Source organism: Carassius carassius, chromosome 13 (genome assembly GCF_963082965.1).
Source record: "Carassius carassius chromosome 13, fCarCar2.1, whole genome shotgun sequence".
In the NCBI taxonomy this organism is placed as follows: Eukaryota; Metazoa; Chordata; class Actinopteri; order Cypriniformes; family Cyprinidae; genus Carassius; species Carassius carassius.
The window spans coordinates 4,119,769-4,137,216 of NC_081767.1; the positions used below are offsets into that span (position 1 = coordinate 4,119,769).

General features: G+C 43.2%; 1 protein-coding gene across 3 annotated transcripts; it reads right to left on the reverse strand.

Moving 5' to 3' along the window:
- Positions 1–2,698: 2,698 nt before the first annotated feature.
- Positions 2,699–8,989, reverse strand: LOC132155860 (aminopeptidase RNPEPL1-like). Of its 3 annotated transcripts, none has more exons than XM_059564599.1 (12): positions 8,064–8,989; positions 6,484–6,624; positions 6,239–6,390; positions 5,827–5,943; positions 5,504–5,739; positions 5,177–5,290; positions 4,796–4,908; positions 4,587–4,695; positions 4,141–4,365; positions 3,884–4,026; positions 3,086–3,618; positions 2,699–2,984 (listed from the first exon to the last, which is right to left on the reverse strand). In XM_059564599.1, the coding sequence occupies exons 1-11, from the start codon at positions 8,526–8,528 to the stop codon at positions 3,361–3,363; spliced, it is 2,073 nt and encodes a 690-aa protein (XP_059420582.1). In that variant the 5' UTR covers positions 8,529–8,989; the 3' UTR covers positions 2,699–2,984; positions 3,086–3,360. The 3 variants fall into 3 exon arrangements, with proteins under 3 accessions (XP_059420582.1, XP_059420581.1, XP_059420580.1); XM_059564598.1 differs by having other exon boundaries at positions 3,076–3,618; XM_059564597.1 differs by having other exon boundaries at positions 3,066–3,618.
- Positions 8,990–17,448: the final 8,459 nt, after the last annotated feature.

The following is a 17,448-nucleotide window of genomic DNA, read 5'->3' on the forward strand; positions in this document are numbered from 1 at the left end:
CCCTCCTATCGATTCACCACTGCGCTCCCTCTACAGGACGAGCTTTACCAATATTATACCGGTCTTTGGCCGCCAGCCTTTAAATTTAATCTTTGACCTAAGGATATGTGGGAAGATGCATATAATTTACGCAAGCAGGCGTTATTTCGTGTTGTTGCATATTAATCACTCAATAAAACAACTCGACCTTTCGGACTGCGTGCAAACTGCAAATATTGTTAAATTATTTTCAATGTCCTTAAATGTTTTTGGGGATGTGAGGTAGTATCCCAACACATTTGCACATTGGATAATGATTCGTTTGCCGGTAGCGCCCTCTAGAGGACGACACGGTTCCTGAACAGCTGTTTAACTCTGGAGGTGCACATTAGCATTCATCAAAAAAAAAAAAAAATCTTTAGCATATGTCATACTTCGACTGTCTTTTATGGGGTAAATATCTTTTGAAATACGTAAAGTAGGTCATATTTCACCACTAAGAATCAAAATATGAAGTACTTTTTTTATTTTACTCATTTTTCTACATTTATAATATACAGGTGCATCTCAATAAATTAGAATGTCGTGGAAAAGTTCATTTATTTCAGTAATTCAACTCAAATTGTGAAACTCGTGTATTCAATAAATTGAATGCACACAGACTGAAGTAGTTTAAGTCTTTAGTTCTTTTAATTGTTATGATTTTGGCTCAATAACCCACCAATTAGAAATAACCACACCAATCTCAATGAATTAGAATATGATGACATGCCAATCATCTAATCAACTCAAACACCTGCAAAGGTTTCCTGAACCTTCAAAATGGTCTCTCAGTTTGGTTCACTAGGCTACACAATCTTCACAAGGAGAGTAAGCCACAAACATTCATTGCCAATAAGCTGGCTGTTCACAGAGTGCTGTATCGAAGCATGTTAACAGAAAGTTGAGTGGAAGGAAAAAGTGTGGAAGAAAAAGATGCACAACCAACCGAGAGAAGCACAGTCTAATGTGGATTGTCAAGCAAAATCGATTCAAGAATTTGAGTGAACTTCACAAGAAATGGACTGAGGCTGGGGTCAAGGCATCAAGAGCCACCACACACAGATGTGTCAAGGAATTTGCTGAACAACAGACAACATCAGAGATGTCTTACCTGGGCTAAGTCCTGTGTTAATTTTCCACAATCTGTGTTGATTGGCCTACAATGTCATCTGCTGGTGTTGGTCCATTGTGTTTTTTGGAAACCAAAGTCAATGCACCCATTTACCAAGAAATTATGGAGCACTTCATGCTTCCTTATGCTGACCAGCTTTTTGAAGATGCTGATTTCATTTTCCAAGAGGATTTTGCACCGTCCCACACTGCCAAAAGCACCAAAGGTTGGTTAAATGACCATGGTGTTGGTGTGCTTGACTGGCCAGCAAACTCTCCAGACCTGATCCCCAGAGAGAATCTATGGAGTATTGTCAAGAGGAAGATGAGAAACAAGAGACCAAACAATGCAGATGAGCTGAAGGCCACTGTCAAAGAAACCTGGGCTTCCACATATAATTGTTTTTTTTTTAACAATTATAAGAACCAAATACTTAAACTACTTCAGTCTGTGTGCATTGTATTTATTTATTACACAAGTTTCACAACTTGAGTTGAATTACTGAAATTAACTTTTGTAATTGTAAAAAAGTGTGTATGTATATATATATATATATATATATATTATATATATATTTTTTTTTGCATTTTCACAAGCCCCCTCCCGTGAAATACTGTTAATGTATTCATAGCCTCTGCTGTAAAGTCTAATGGTCTTATAATAGGCATTAATGCTTGCGTGAGTAGATCTAACAAAATATTTTATTAGAAGAATCGTGCTTTTCTCGCTTCAGATGCCAAATAGCTTGTGAAACAATTGCCGTGGTAATATAAATGTTACTCTTTTTTTCTAAAACAATGGTGTAGGTAATTACTAATGCCGTAGTTGTAATTAAATTAAGTTCAATCCTCAAAAGATTTAGCATCTACAAAAATCTCAATTCTATAGCTGCAAAGTTGTACCTATAGAAAAACCATGATACATTTCTAACAATGGGCTGAAGGGGTCACGTGGCTGAAACCGCACAACAGAGCACACACAGCACAGACAGGATCGCATTAAAGTAAACATCAATCGATGAGGGTTGAAACAACCCCTTTTATTTTTGGATGTGCAGTGTTTAAGCCTTCAGTCAACAAAAGAAGAGAAACTGTGTCTGCCACATATGCAAGAAAGTGAAATCCAGTCCAATCTTCGGAACAGTCCTCTCTGATGTCTTTATTAACTGTAAAACTGAACTCTGCTTGTAGTTAAGGCCACTGATGATCAGCTTGGACCCATCTAGCTATAACCCCACCCTGAACACCCACCACACTCACTGCATTCTCTCAAACCATAATCTGCTCCCTTCTCTTCAAAATGTACTAATTTAAGGGAAATTTGCGTATTATAAAAAAAAAAGTGAAAAAAAGCAGTTTAAAAAAAAAATCACCACAGCATCTCAATTCCTGAAAGCAACCTCTAACACAATGTAAGTAGGACAATGGTCACCAATGTCACCCTAGAATGGCTCAAATAATAAATTCAGACTGTTCTTTTGAACAGGAGTGTTGAACCAGTGTTGAAAGGTTTGAAAGGCACTAACATGTCACCACTTCTTCTGTCTTGAAATACTGTCTTGAGTCCAGTTCAATCAAAAAGGAAACTGTCTGTTTATCACAGGAAGGCTGAGAGTGCATTGGTTCTGCAGGATCTTCTTTAGGCCATGATCAGATTTGCACTGAGTACAGACGGTGTGCATTCACGTCAGTTTTCAAACACTTGGTCCTCCTCAGAACACCTAAGGAAAGTCTAAAATCTTGTTAAGTCCTCCAGTTGATTTCTCAGAGAACGAAACACAACATGAGATGATGTGCAAAGGCCAGCGGAACATATGCGAAACACCCACAAAAATAAACAAAGACACACACACCTACACACACTCAAAAAGGTCATGGCTAACAGATAGCAACCAGTATCCTTGATACTGACATACCCCTATACATATGTGCACACGCGCACACACACACACACACACACACAGGCTATGGCATAATAACCATTGCAAACAATTGTCCTCCACTTTGTTCCACAGCCCTAAGCAGCTTTATATGTTTAGCTTATAAAAATCAGTGTCTGCCTTTATAAACAGACATCCCAGTGTTGGTGAGAGTGTACACTCATCAGTGCTGGCCTCCCACAATGCATTGCTATTGTCCAGTCTGAGCCAAGGAGTTCAATTCCTGTCCAGTTCCTGCCCTTCTGGCTTTTCATCTCCATTCTTCTGCTTCTCCACAGAGGTTTTGAACTCATGCGGACACATTTACATCTCGTAAGGCTATGGTCCCGTTGGCAGGGGGGTCTGTGGGTGAGGAAGGGGCAGAGGGGGCTGATGTGTATAGAGATGAAGCGGTGCTGGTGTTGCTTTGGAACAGTATCTGCTGAAGTGTCCTGCGTAGATTTGGGTGCAAACTGGCCTGAGTTTGATGAAATACCTCCACAGCGAAACACTTCATCACCCCTCCGCACAGATCCTCGTAAAGCGGCACGGTGTACATCCGTGAGGTCTAGAAAGAAAAATGAAGAGGAAAGTTTATAGACAACCCACTGCTAAAACAGACAAGAAACTTTTATTTTCTATACATGCAATAGCAATAGTGAAGCTGTATCTTTCTTTTATTAAATCTGATAAAACTGAAGACTCTTCGGAGATATGAAGGATGAAATACTACTATATAGATCCTCAAGATTAACACGAGATTGAGAGCAGAAACTGTGTGTTATGTCACCTTTAATGTATTATCAGTTAGGCACTTAATTCGCAAAACTCACATGTTTATGCAAGAAGCTGCGAACTCGGGGCAGATCGGGATAAAAGCTGTTCCGCACGACTATCTGCAGCCATCGAATCTGGACTTCAGCGTTCATGCCGTCCAACAGTGCAGAGTAGCAGCTTGACAAAAGACTCATCACCTCTGAAAGGTCAATCACATATTTCACATTACAAGAGAAGAGATGTCCAACATCGAAGCAAAGGGGATACTGAAATGAAAGGAATGTTGACAAACTGCGAAATGGATTCTTAATACCTTGAGGCAGAGGTGAGCGGTCTAGAAGTCTGTCCAGGAAGAGCACGGTCTGAAAGGTGCTCCAGGAGGAGAGGTCAAATGTAGAGATCACATGGGGGTCAGGGGCATCCACTCCCCAAAGATCACACAGGTGCTGAACAGCGCCTGTGAGAGCTCTACCCGCCGAGAGATCTGGCTCACATAACGGAGGACCACAGCCATTTAGCCATCGCTCAAATTCCAGACCTGAGCAAGAGGGGAAGGAAGAAGGAGGGGAAGAAGTGTCACATTTCTGTTTATTTAGCCTCCATCTCTCGCACTGCTAATGTTGCTCTGACCCGGCACTGGGTGTTATGACTGGCTCAACAGGGAAATTCCTAACTGAGGACAAACGGAGCGCAGTGAGATGAGTAACTAGAATTGTCTCTGTGTGTTAATCATCATCTCTGACAGCTGTCGAAACTCACCCTCTCGTTGAGCAACGCAGCTCTCCTTCAGCTCAGGGAAGAAGCCAAGGAAAAAGTCCAACAAATCCTGAGCGATCACGCTGCTGAATCTGAACTTCTCAATGTAGGCCTACACAGTGCACGGTGGGGAAATTCAGAAGCTTCATGTGTGGACTGTGTCACATGTGCACAGCGGAGCATGAAAATTCACGCAATGTCATGTTTCTCACCCTAAGAAAGCTATCAAATCTCTGGATGTCGCCACACAGCTGTGAGAGGTAAGATACAAAGCAGAAGCCTTTCTCATAGGTGAACAGATTCATTAGACTGCTGGGGTTTACACCTTCGGAGAAAGAGAAGGAAAATGGATAACATGGCTCTGACACTTCAAAAGAACGTTATAAATATTTAAGCACATTTTCCAGACAGGCTTAACATTCCAAATGAGGATTTTCCTTGCTTCTGTCTTTCTGAAATCGGAGTGACACGGAATTTTAGATGCATTTACCACACAGCTATTTCAGGTGTACGGAAAAACCAACAAGTGCCAATACCAAGGTCTCTCTCAGACTCATAAAAAAGGCTGGTTTCTATTGTTAAAAGGATTGTACCTGGCTCAAATTTGGCCTGCAGCTTACTGACAGGATTGTTGTCTCCAAGAAGACGCATCTGTCTGTGAAGAGCATCTAGACGGAACACAGTCTCAAGACAAGTGAAGGCTTCTCCTGAATCAGAAAATTGTAGTGATAAATGTAACGAGAGCATTGTGGAATATGTATAGCCCTGTGTGAATCACGCCACAGAGATTTTGCATTTGCTGGGGTGTAACACTCCCATATCACTGGAATGTATACAATGTGAAAGGTAAACACATTTTTTTTTCAAAAGGCCTATATGGTGATGTTTCTATGTTTGGATATGTGTAAGGACGTGTATACCATAGGCCTCTGTGGTAATGCGCCTCTGAGCATAAGTGGCCAGACCCTCACTGAGCCACATCTCTTCCCAGGTAGCATTGGTGACCGCATTGCCAAACCAGCCGTGAGCGATCTCATGGATGACATCAATCAGAAGAAACTCTTGACTCTCCAGTATGGAGGAAATTATGAAAGTAAGACAGGGGTTCTCCATGGCAACGATGGGGAATGAAGGAGGAAGGAACACTATGTCATACCTGTAAAGGAAGAGATAGGTTAATACCTGAATATGACAGCAAGCTTGATGCAACGAAGTTGATATGACTGATAAGCACAGAACTGACCTTCCCCATACATAAGGCCCAAAAAGCCCCTCTGCCACATTAAGCCAGCGCTCCACATTACCGCCCAGTTTACTGACCGCACACGTCAGGATGCAGGGCTCTGCCCACACACGACTCCTAAAAGCAGATTGTCGCCAAGGTGAAGCATTAAACACTAATGAAAACAATGCACATATCCCACAAGGATTTATAACAATGAGCCTGAGATAACTGGCATTTCTAGGCTGGTAATGCTGGATAGTACTGGTTTGGCTCTGATATAGCTGATGCAAATCAATGCTGCTTGGAAGCAAAAGCAGCAACTGGCATGGTTTTTCTTTTGCTTAACCAAACTGTGGTTAAACAACCTATTAGAGACAAACCACCACAAGCGTATCCTAAACTGAGCACCAGCATATCAATCCCTCTTTACCTAGGCCCAATGTCTGCATGCTGTAGGTCTCCTGCCACCAGGGCAACCAAGTAGGCTGGGACGGGATACTCCATGGAGAACTGGAAAACCCTGTCCTGTTTAGAGTATGCACTTCTTGAGGCACTCATCAACACTGTGACACCCTCTGGTACCTGTAACACAGCACACATGATCTAAAACCAGACAACAACACTGAATGCTCACAGAGCTGTTTTGGTGGATCTGGGCAGCTTAGATAGACTCACCCTGACAGTGGCAGAGAAGGTGCTTTTGACGGCTGGCGTGTCAAAACAGGGAAAAAACGACCGGTTGCAGACTGAGTGACCCTGAGTGAAGACCAACGGACGGGTTTGTCCACATGTCAGCTCGGCATCCAGCCACCAAATCTGGTGAAGGAACCAGGGAACAATGAAGTGAGGGAGTACCTTTGGCAAATAACCATTCTAGAGAATAGCTCTGAACATGCAAATGATTCAATACAGATTCAGCTAACCAGGTTTAGGTTGCAAGGTTAATAGATTAAAGTGCTGTAATTTCATTTAATCCATACAGGTGAAGCAGTTGTGAATCCAAGCTTGAAGATAAATTTATGAAGCTGAAGAAATAAAAAAAAACAATTGCCCATATAGAGGTGAGCAGCTAAAGTGCCCATGGTTTGTGTTTGTTACACCACTAAAACAGCACAGTGTAAGCAGGGCTCAGTGGAAAGAATGACCTTATAGCCCAAGTCCAATTTAGTCTCTTGAGCTGTTTTAATCTTTGTTATTTTTATGCATTGCAAACTCATATATTTGACTCTCTGTGATATTTTATTGTTTAATATGTTATGAATTCTGCCGATGCCAAGTGTTTGCCAAGGTAATGTTATCTAGCTGGCTATTATAGATGAAGTTTTGATCGAAATTGTGATAATGAATTGTTTTGGAAGCATCTGTGAGAATATTTTGCTTTGCTGGGTTGAAAAAGAATATTCCAAGAAACAGTTGACACACTGATACATTATAGCTGTGCAGTTTCTGGCTAATACTGCAAATTATATATACTGTATGTATGTATATATACATATATATATATATATATATATATATATATATATATATATATATATATATATATATATATATATATATATATATAATATTTTACAAATATATTCATGTATGTTTGTGCATTTTTAGAAATAGTACGCCACACATATAGTATGTAAAGATAAAAAAAATATGTTGGATGGATTAATCACGATTAATCGTTTTACAGCACTAGAAAAAAAGAAAAAGTAAATCTTTGCACAAATTATTTATAGGCTTTGTTATAACTGTATTCAAGGGATTGAAAACTACTAAAAGCACGACAAAAAAAAAGAAAAGTCAAAGCAACACGAAGTATGGTATAAAAAGAAATCCATCAGTGCAAGTGGGCAATGAGATGTACAGGTTACAGTGTAAATATGAGGTTTGTTTTTGCAATTAACATATGTATCTAGCCATCTGTAATTGAAACGTGTTTAACGCAGCCCACCTTCCAGTTATTACCTCGTGCACTCATAATCATGACTCTAGGGGACATGACACTACACTGAGGTCATTCAGTGTAATCAGTATAGCTCCAGTTTGCGTGTGTCTAATAAATAAACGGGGTGACCCCACAGGACCCCTTAAATCTGCCAAAACAAAGGCATAAGAGCGAACGAGGCAGAAAGGAGCAGAGCTGCACTGCTGGGATATTTTGAGTGGATGTTGACTCTGTGTACAATAGTCCTGTGTAACAAAGTTATTATTAGCGTGTATGAGAGGCGGCTCGCCAGCTGTCACCGCGTTGACCTTACCGCAGGGCCGTCTGTGGAAGTGTAGCGGATGGTGACACGGAAAGCCCGGTGCGGCCGGGTCACCGCGGCCGGGAGGCTGATGTTCAGAGACGAGCCGTAATCGGTGAACGGTTCTATTCGGTAGGTGAGCGACAAAAACACGTCGGGAGCACCGGACGCCCCGGGCACCTTGCAGTCCACGGAATGAATTAATAATGAAGGATGCGTGTCCAGAATGAGCGACTGGACGCCGGGCTGGACGGGCGTGAGCTCCAGAACCTGCCATCCCGTCATCCTCTTGATGGCGAAGTTCAGGTGGAGGTCCAGGTGGAAATGTCGGAGTTTAAAGCTGTGGAAGTTGGACGCCGACGCGACGTCCACCAGGCGACAGTGCGCCAGACTCCGGCCGCCCTCGCAGGACTTATTACCGGCCACGGACAGCACTTTCCGACAGCAGCACAGCGTCGGCCGCCGCAGCTCAGCCATCGCGAAGTTTGGCGACTAAACACACGATAACGTGTCGACAGCGTCTAAGTTTAAAAGCGGCGGTCGCGAGCTGCGGTCCTCGGAGTGGAGCTCGGCGGAAGAGAGATGAGCGAGAGATCGAGTGAATACATTGTTGCTGGAGTTAAAGGGGCTGGACACTCCGTGGAGGAGCAAACCGAATGAAAGTAATGATAATAAAACGAGCAGAAAGGCAGTAAAAGGCATTAAAACAAAACACAAGTCTACGTAAAATCCATTAGAGCCGCAGACACGACTGACTTCAGCCCTCCGACCTCCATCTAAAGCAGAATAAAGATGCGGATGTCCCAGTCCGTCATGAGATCCCTACGGAAAGATCGGTAAAAACTACCGACAGAAGAAGAAACGCATAGTGAAACCCCGATGAACAGAAACGATCTAAGTTAAGGGACTCCCTTAGAAAACAGGAAGTAAAAAGAGGGGAGGAACTCACTTCGAGACGGGAAAGTTTTCGAGCAGCAGGGCGGCGCTGCGGAGCTCAACACATCTCACGATGAAAACAGCAGGACTGGGCTATATCTCTGATGGATTACAATGTAGTTTATATAAAGTGTCCACAGGACTGTTGATAATATATTACTCGAAATGAAAATGATGTTATAATTTAGGCTACTCAAGTTTACTCAAGTCAACAAAATATATTATGAAGATTGTGTGTAACCAACATTGACTGCCATAGTATGGAAATAAAATACACCAACTGTTTGGCTGCTCTTCAAAATATCTTCTTTTGTGTTTAAATGAGGAAATAAACTCATGTTTGGAACAGAATTTCTATTTTAAGTAAACTACCCCTTTAAATACTGATTCTGGCAAAATGTTGGTTTTACTAGATCTCAGTGCTGCATTTGATACTGTCGACCACAATGTACTCATTAACAGACTATAAATGTGGGTTGGACTCTGAAACAGTGCTAAGATGGTTCAGGTCATATATTTTGCAGGCATGGAAGCTTTGTGAACATTTATAAATCTAACTTGGGCTGCCATGATACACAGACGTCTACAAGTTTCAATCGTTGAGCCTCAACTCTTCAATTTGTATACTCCCATAGGCCAGATAAATCACAGCTGTGCTATGAGTCCCATACTATCCCTGTGCCAGTGCATGAATATAAAATTTACAGCTGGATATTCCAAGTTGAATAAAGACAAAAGAAAGGTTCTTTTATTTGACAATAAAGATGAAATATCAAATGAAGTCAGGAAACTTGGTAACATTCTGGAACATTATTTCAAAAGCCATTACTAATTAGCCTACTTCCATCCAAAACAGTACAAATCAGATCCTTTTTTTTCATGCACAAACTTAAAGTAGGCCTAGAGAAGCTTATTCATGCATTCATGACCAGCAGGGTAGGTTTCTGCAATAGACTTCTCACTTGACTTGCCTGGAGTACCATTAGACAGTTGCAGCTCATACAAAACACTGCTGCAGGCTTCCGTCCAAAACCAAAAAACTGAGTATAATGCAAGTCATTAGTTCATTATGTTCCCGTCCGGTTCCAGTTCAGAATACTTTTAATTGCAATGAAATCCCATAATGGCCTTGCAGATATTCTGGTGAAATGGTGTTCAGCTTTTATGTCAACCACAGCTGGGAAAAGCTTCCAGAAGTTGTCAGGGGTAACCCAAATGTTGCTTCTTTTATTTCTTAGGTAACTTTGTATGAATACTATTAAAATTTTTTTTTATTATTTCTTTTAATTCATCTTAAGAACTGAATTACCATTGTGTGGCGTAGTATATAAATAAACTTACCTTGGCTACAGATTCCATAATGGATGATTCATGAACCTTTAGCAGGACATTTAAAGAATAGTTCACTTGAAAATAATATTCTGTCATTTATTTATCAACATGGCACTTTAAACATGTTTGTCCTTGGAACATAACAGAATTATCTAGCAAAATGGCAGGTTTGCTCTTTTCAATACAAATGTTTTTTTTTTTTACATTCACATTGCTGGCACGAAGACCTGGCGGGCAAAATATCCATAGAACTGCAGCACAAGCCCATCAACCTTCTATCTGTTCCAATCCAAAAATATTTAGATCACCCCTCAAAAGAATAAAACAAAGATATGTGAACCCTTAGCAATCCATATAAAGCACCGGCCGCAATATTTCAAGCACTAAAAACATAGGAACATTCTAAAACGTTTAATGTATAAACACTTGCCTTTAAAACAGTGATAGGTAGCTCAAGTGGTAGAGCATTGTGTTAACAAGCACAATGTTGGGGGGTTTGAATCCCAGGGAACACATGATAGGAGAAAATTGTTAGCCTGAATGCAATGTAAGTTGCTTTAGATAAAAGCGTCTGCTAAATGCATAAATGTAATGTAATGATATTAAAATATCTAATTCAGTACAGACCTAATTGATGATGCCTGCTTTATACAGGCCAACAGATGAGCCCGGAATATGCAGACAATGTGCTAAATGGTTGTGTTTTCTTTATTATGGTTTTCTATGAGAAAATTAAAATTAAATTAAATTAATTTTATGCATTTAGCAGACGCTATTTTTTTTTCTTTTGTCCAAAGCGACTTACAGTGCATTCAGGCTATCAATTTTTACCTATGGGAAAACATTTAATATAAATTTTTGCGCATTGCCTTTAAATTCGGGGTTCATCTGCTTCACTGAACAAAGAATGCATCATCAGGTGTATACTGAATTTGCCCTTTAAATATCACTTTCTTACTACATAACTACTTAATGCAAACCTCATAAAAAATAAATGGCGGTCAGTCGAGGAAAGCCTTGTTTTGCCCTCTATGTGGGTGTCCCTGTAAGGGTGTTACTGTCACAGTGTCTGGGTTGTGTCCCTGGGTTTCCACTAGATGTCCCCCTTTCTCACGGTGTCTGTCACCTTATCACTTCCTGTTCTCTGATTTGGTCACCTTCCTCCTTGTTAGTAATTGATTGTTCCCCACCTGTCTCCTGTTCCCTCATTATCCTTCTGTGTATTTATACCCGGTCTGTCTGTGTCTGTGTTACGGAGTCCTTGTTTAATGTTTGAAACTCATGTCCGTCAGCTCTTGTCCTTGCCTTGTGTTCGTGTCTTGTTTATGTTTGGATTTGGATATTCTGGTTTTGACCCTGCCTGGACTGTTTACCCCTTTTGGATTACCCTTTAATAAATGACTTACCTGCAATTGGTTCCCTCTCCTGTGTTTTCTGTAACACCGATCGTGACAGAAGGACTCCGTCACACAGGGAACCAGCGGTATGCCGTTTTTCCGTTCCCCAGCCAAGATGGCGGAGCGGCGAACCAAGTACCTTCGGTTGATCGCCCTCCGCCAAGAGGGCAATGAAGTGGGGGCCCTGGCTCAGGTGTTCTGGTCCCTGGCTGAGGGCATGGGCTACAACGATGCGGCCCTCAAGGACTATTTTAATGGCGGGCTGGATGATCCAGTGTCTCAGGAGGAGATGGTGCAGTTAGAGACACTGGAATTCTGGGAATTTGTGCGCTACCTGCAGCATCGGCTTCGGTGGGATGCCCCAGCCACTTCTGTCTCTTCCGGCGGGGTGGTCGTCAGCCCAGCACCACTGCCCAGGATGGCTACCAGCCAAGCGCCACAGCACAAGATGGCCGCTAACCCAGCGCCAATGCCCAAATTGGCCACAGTTCCAGCGCCACAGCCCAAGATGGCCGCCAGCCCAGCGCCAATGCCCAAATTGGCCACCGGTTCAGCTCCACAACCCAAGATGGCCGTCAGCCTAGCGCCACAGCACCAGATGGCCGTCAGTCCAGCGCCACAGCACAAGATGGCCGTCAGTCCAGCGCCACAGCACAAGATGGCCGTCAGTCCAGCGCCACTGCACAAGATGGCCGCTAACCCAGCGCCAATGCCCAAATTGGCCACCGGTCCAGCACCACAGTACAAGATGGCCGCCAGTTCAAGATGGCCGCCGGTCCAGCGCCACAACCCCAGATGGCCGCCAGCCCAGCACCACAGTACAAGATGGCCGCCTGTCCAGAGTCATGGCCCAAGATGGCTGCTTGCCCAGCGCCGCTGCACAGGATGAGAGTCTCAGCTGACCCTCCGGAGTCGAGTCAGGTGCCAGTGAACTCTCCGGAGTCGAGTCAGGTGCCAGTGAACTCTCCGGAGTCGAGTCAGGTGCCAGTGAACTCTCCGGAGTCGAGTCAGGTGCCAGTGAACTCTCCGGAGTCGAGTCAGGTGCCAGTGAACTCTCCGGAGTCGAGTCAGGTGCCAGTGAACTCTCCAGAGTCAGGGCTAGTCAGGTGCCAGTGAACTCTCCAGAGTCAGGGCTAGTCAGGTGCCAGTGAACTCTCCAGAGTCAGGGCTAGTCAGGTGCCAGTGAACTCTCCAGAGTCAGGGCTAGTCAGGTGCCAGTGAACTCTCCAGAGTCAGGGCTAGTCAGGTGCCAGTGAACTCTCCAGAGTCAGGGCTAGTCAGGTGCCAGTGAACTCTCCAGAGTCAGGGCTAATCAGGTGCCAGTGAACTCTCCAGAGTCAGGGCTAGTCACCGCTGATCCTCCAGAGTCAGGGCTAGTCACCGCTGATCCTCCAGAGTCAGGGCTAGTCACCGCTGATCCTCCAGAGTCAGGGCTAGTCACCGCTGATCCTCCAGAGTCAGGGCTAGTCACCGCTGATCCTCCAGAGTCAGGGCTAGTCACCGCTGATCCTCCAGAGTCAGGGCTAGTCACCGCTGATCCTCCAGAGTCAGGGCTAGTCACCGTTGACCTTTCAGAGTCCAGTCAAGTCACCGGTGATCTTCAAGGACTGAGTCAAGTCACCGGTGATCTTCAAGGACTGAGTCAAGTCACCGGTGATCTTCAAGGACTGAGTCAAATCACCGGTGATCTTCAAGGACTGAGACAAGTCACCGGTGATCTTCAAGGACTGAGACAAGTCACCGGTGATCTTCAAGGACTGAGTCAAGTCACCGGTGATCTTCAAGGACTGAGTCAAGTCACCGGTGATCTTCAAGGACTGAGTCAAGTCACCGGTGATCTTCAAGGACTGAGTCAAGTCACCGGTGATCTTCAAGGACTGAGTCAAGTCACCGGTGATCTTCAAGGACTGAGTCAAGTCACCGGTGATCTTCAAGGACTGAGTCAAGTCACCGGTGATCTTCAAGGACTGAGTCAAGTCACCTCTGATCTTCATGAACAAAGGCAAGTCACCTCTGATCTTCATGAACAAAGGCAAGTCACCTCTGATCTTCATGAACAAAGGCAAGTCACCTCTGATCTTCATGAACAAAGGCAAGTCACCATTGATCTTCATGAGCAGTGTCAGGCGAGCACCAATCTTCTGGAGTCCAGTAAGGACACCAGGGAATTACCAGAGTTTCGTCGTCCCGTTGGTCCAGCCGCACGGAGGTCTGCTCCGCCTTGGGGGGCTCTGGTCCTGACCACATGGCTGTGGTGGTCTTCTGCTCCGCACCTGGGGGCCTTCTGCCCTGACCACACGGCTGTGGGGGTCTTCCGCTCCGCCCAGGAGGACTCTGGCTTTGTCCACAAGGACGTGGTGGTCTTCTGCTCCGCCCTGGGGGGCTTCCGTCCTGACCACACGGTTGTGGTGGTCTTCTGCTCCGCCCTGGGGGGCTTCCGCCTTGACCACACGGCTGTGGTGGTCTTCTGCTCCGCCCTGGGGGGCGCCACATGATGTCCTTATGGATTTCTGTTTTGTGTTTCTTGGTTTCTGTTATGTTTCTGTCTGTTCCCCTCAGTGAGTCTGGCCCTCCGTCCCTCCCCCTGACCCTCCACCTGTCCGCCTCCCTCCTGGTCTCTGTTTTGTGTCTGTCGTGGAGCGTCTGGGAGCCGCTCCGTAGAGGGGGGGGTACTGTCACAGTGTCTGGGTTGTGTCCCTGGGTTTCCACTAGATGTCCCCCTTTCTCACGGTGTCTGTCACCTTATCACTTCCTGTTCCCTGATTTGGTCACCTTCCTCCTTGTTAGTAATTGATTGTTCCCCACCTGTCTCCTGTTCCCTCATTATCCTTCTGTGTATTTATACACAGTCTGTCTGTGTCTGTGTTACGGAGTCCTTGTTTAATGTTTGAAACTCATGTCCGTCAGCTCTTGTCCTTGCCTTGTGTTTGTGTCTTGTTTATGTTTGGATTTGGATATTCTGGTTTTGACCCTGCCTGGACTGTTTACCCCTTTTGGATTACCCTTTAATAAATGACTTACCTGCGATTGGTTCCCTCTCCTGTGTTTTCTGTAACACCGATCGTGACAGTTACGTGATGTGAAAACTATGAATAAAAAAAGTGAAAGAATACCAGTGGTTATCAAGCTTCATTGACAGATGAGTACATTATAAGAAATTCACACAATTCTGCATTCTGAACATTCCGCTAAATAATCTCTTTTGTTTCTCTTACAACCCGAATTCCGGAAAAGTTGGGACGTTTTTTAAATTTTAATAAAATGAAAACTAAAGGAATTTCAAATCACATGAGCCAATATTTTATTCACAATAGAACATAGATAACGTAGCAAATGTTTAAACTGAGAAATTTTACACTTTTATCCACTTAATTAGCTCATTTAAAATTTAATGCCTGCTACAGGTCTCAAAAAAGTTGGCACGGGGGCAACAAATGGCTAAAAAAGCAAGCAGTTTTGAAAAGATTCAGCTGGGAGAACATCTAGTGATTAATTAAGTTAATTGATATCAGGTCTGTAACATGATTAGCTATAAAAGCTTTGTCTTAGAGAAGCACAGTCTCTCAGAAGTAAAGATGGGCAGAGGCTCTCCAATCTGTGAAAGACTGCGTAAAAAAATTGTGGAAAACTTTAAAAACAATGTTCCTCAACGTCAAATTGCAAAGGCTTTGCAAATCTCATCATCTACAGTGCATAACATCATCAAAAGATTCAGAGAAACTGGAAAAATCTCTGTGCGTAAGGGACAAGGCCGGAGACCTTTATTGGATGCCCGTGGTCTTCGGGCTCTCAGACGACACTGCATCACTCATCGGCATGATTGTGTCAATGACATTACTAAATGGGCCCAGGAATACTTTCAGAAACCAGTCGGTAAACACAATCCGCCGTGCCATCAGCAGATGCCAACTAAAGCTCTATCATGCAAAAAGGAAGCCATATGTGAACATGGTCCAGAAGCGCCGTCGTGTCCTGTGGGCCAAGGCTCATTTAAAATGGACTATTTCAAAGTGGAATAGTGTTTTATGGTCAGACGAGTCCAAATTTGACATTCTTGTTGGAAATCACGGACGCCGTGTCCTCCGGGCTAAAGAGGAGGGAGACCTTCCAGCATGTTATCAGCGTTCAGTTCAAAAGCCAGCATCTCTGATGGTATGGGGGTGCATAAGTGCATGTTTTGGAAGGCTCTGTGAATGCTGAAAGGTATATAAAGGTTTTAGAGCAACATATGCTTCCCTCCAAACAACGTCTATTTCCAGGAAGGCCTTGTTTATTTCAGCAGGACAATGCAAAACCACATACTGCAGCTATAACAACAGCATGGCTTCGTCGTAGAAGAGTCCGGGTGCCAACCTGGCCTGCCTGCAGTCCAGATCTTTCACCTATAGAGAACATTTGGCGCATCATTAAACGAAAAATACGTCAAAGACGACCACGAACTCTTCAGCAGCTGGAAATCTATATAAGGCAAGAATGGGACCAAATTCCAACAGCAAAACTCCAGCAACTAATAGCCTCAATGCCCAGACGTCTTCAAACTGTTTTGAAAAGAAAAGGAGATGCTACACCATGGTAAACATGCCCCGTCCCAACTACTTTGAGACCTGTAGCAGAAATCAAAATTGAAATGAGCTCATTTTGTGCATAAAATTGTAAACTTTCTCAGTTTAAACATTTGCTATGTTATCTATTTTCTATTGTGAATAAAATATTGGCTCATGTGATTTGAAAGTCTTTTAGTTTTCATTTTATTAAAATTAAAAAAACGTGCCAACTTTTCCGGAATTCGGGTTGTACTTTTAAGTGATTATTTTTGGATAAACTATTCCTTTAGGTATTTTGCCTAAGGTACAACCGTAATAGTTCATGAATCACATTATGTATGGTGTTTGAAACTATCCCATTGATCCCAGGTTTCTCCAGAGGGACAGTTCTTGGGAAACATGTTGGCTAAATGAATAACCCCAGTAATATACTGCTGTAACACTTGTTGTATCCGGTTGGCACAGATATTCTGTAGGGGAAAGAGCCATCCTGCATAAGCATAAAATACTGTGCTGGCTGCTCAGGTCCATTTACAAGTGCTGGTTTCCCTTGTCATCCTAAACACCATCCTGCCTTCTTTCACTGGGAAGAGGTGTTTGTGGAAAGGACTTAACATGCTATCTCCAAAACTTATTTGACTTCCCATTAACAGAAAAAAATTAATGTAATATTCTAAAAATGTTAATGACTCATTCATTGTTCAAATTACAAATGACTTGCATCAGACCAAGGCTGCATCACATTGCTACTTTTATTGGATCTATAGTGATTGACACCATAGATCATGGCATACTCGTAGATCAATTACAAAACTATACAGGTATTCGAGGGGAGCCTCTAAGATGGTTTAGATCCTACCAGTCCAATTGCTACCACTTTGTTTATTTAAATGGGGAGTCATCTCATTTATCACCAGTAAAATATGGAGTGCCACAAGGATATGTCCTAGGTCCTCTTCTATTTTCAATATACATGTTACCCCTTGGTAATATTATTAGAAAATATGGGATTAGTTTCCACTGTTATGCTGATGATACTCAACTATTTATCTCAACGAGACCAGATGAAACTTCTAAATGATCTAATGTAAAAGATTGGATGACAAATATTTTTTTCTTATTGAATTTGGGTTAAGACTGCTATTACTTACTGGACCAAAAAGCAGTACACATAATTTCTTGGATTAA

What these genes read in the sequence shown, in the direction of transcription:
- LOC132155860 (XM_059564599.1), bottom strand. Translation starts at nt 8,528, where the DNA reads ATGGCTGAGCTGCGGCGGCCGACGCTGTGCTGCTGTCGGAAAGTGCTG. An exon ending in GCAGGCCAAATTTGAGCCAG is followed by an intron (nt 4,909 to 5,176) that starts GTACAATCCTTT and finishes CTTTCTCCGAAG; the next exon opens with GTGTAAACCCCAGCAGTCTA. An exon ending in GATTTGATAGCTTTCTTAGG is followed by an intron (nt 4,696 to 4,795) that starts GTGAGAAACATG and finishes TGCACTGTGTAG; the next exon opens with GCCTACATTGAGAAGTTCAG.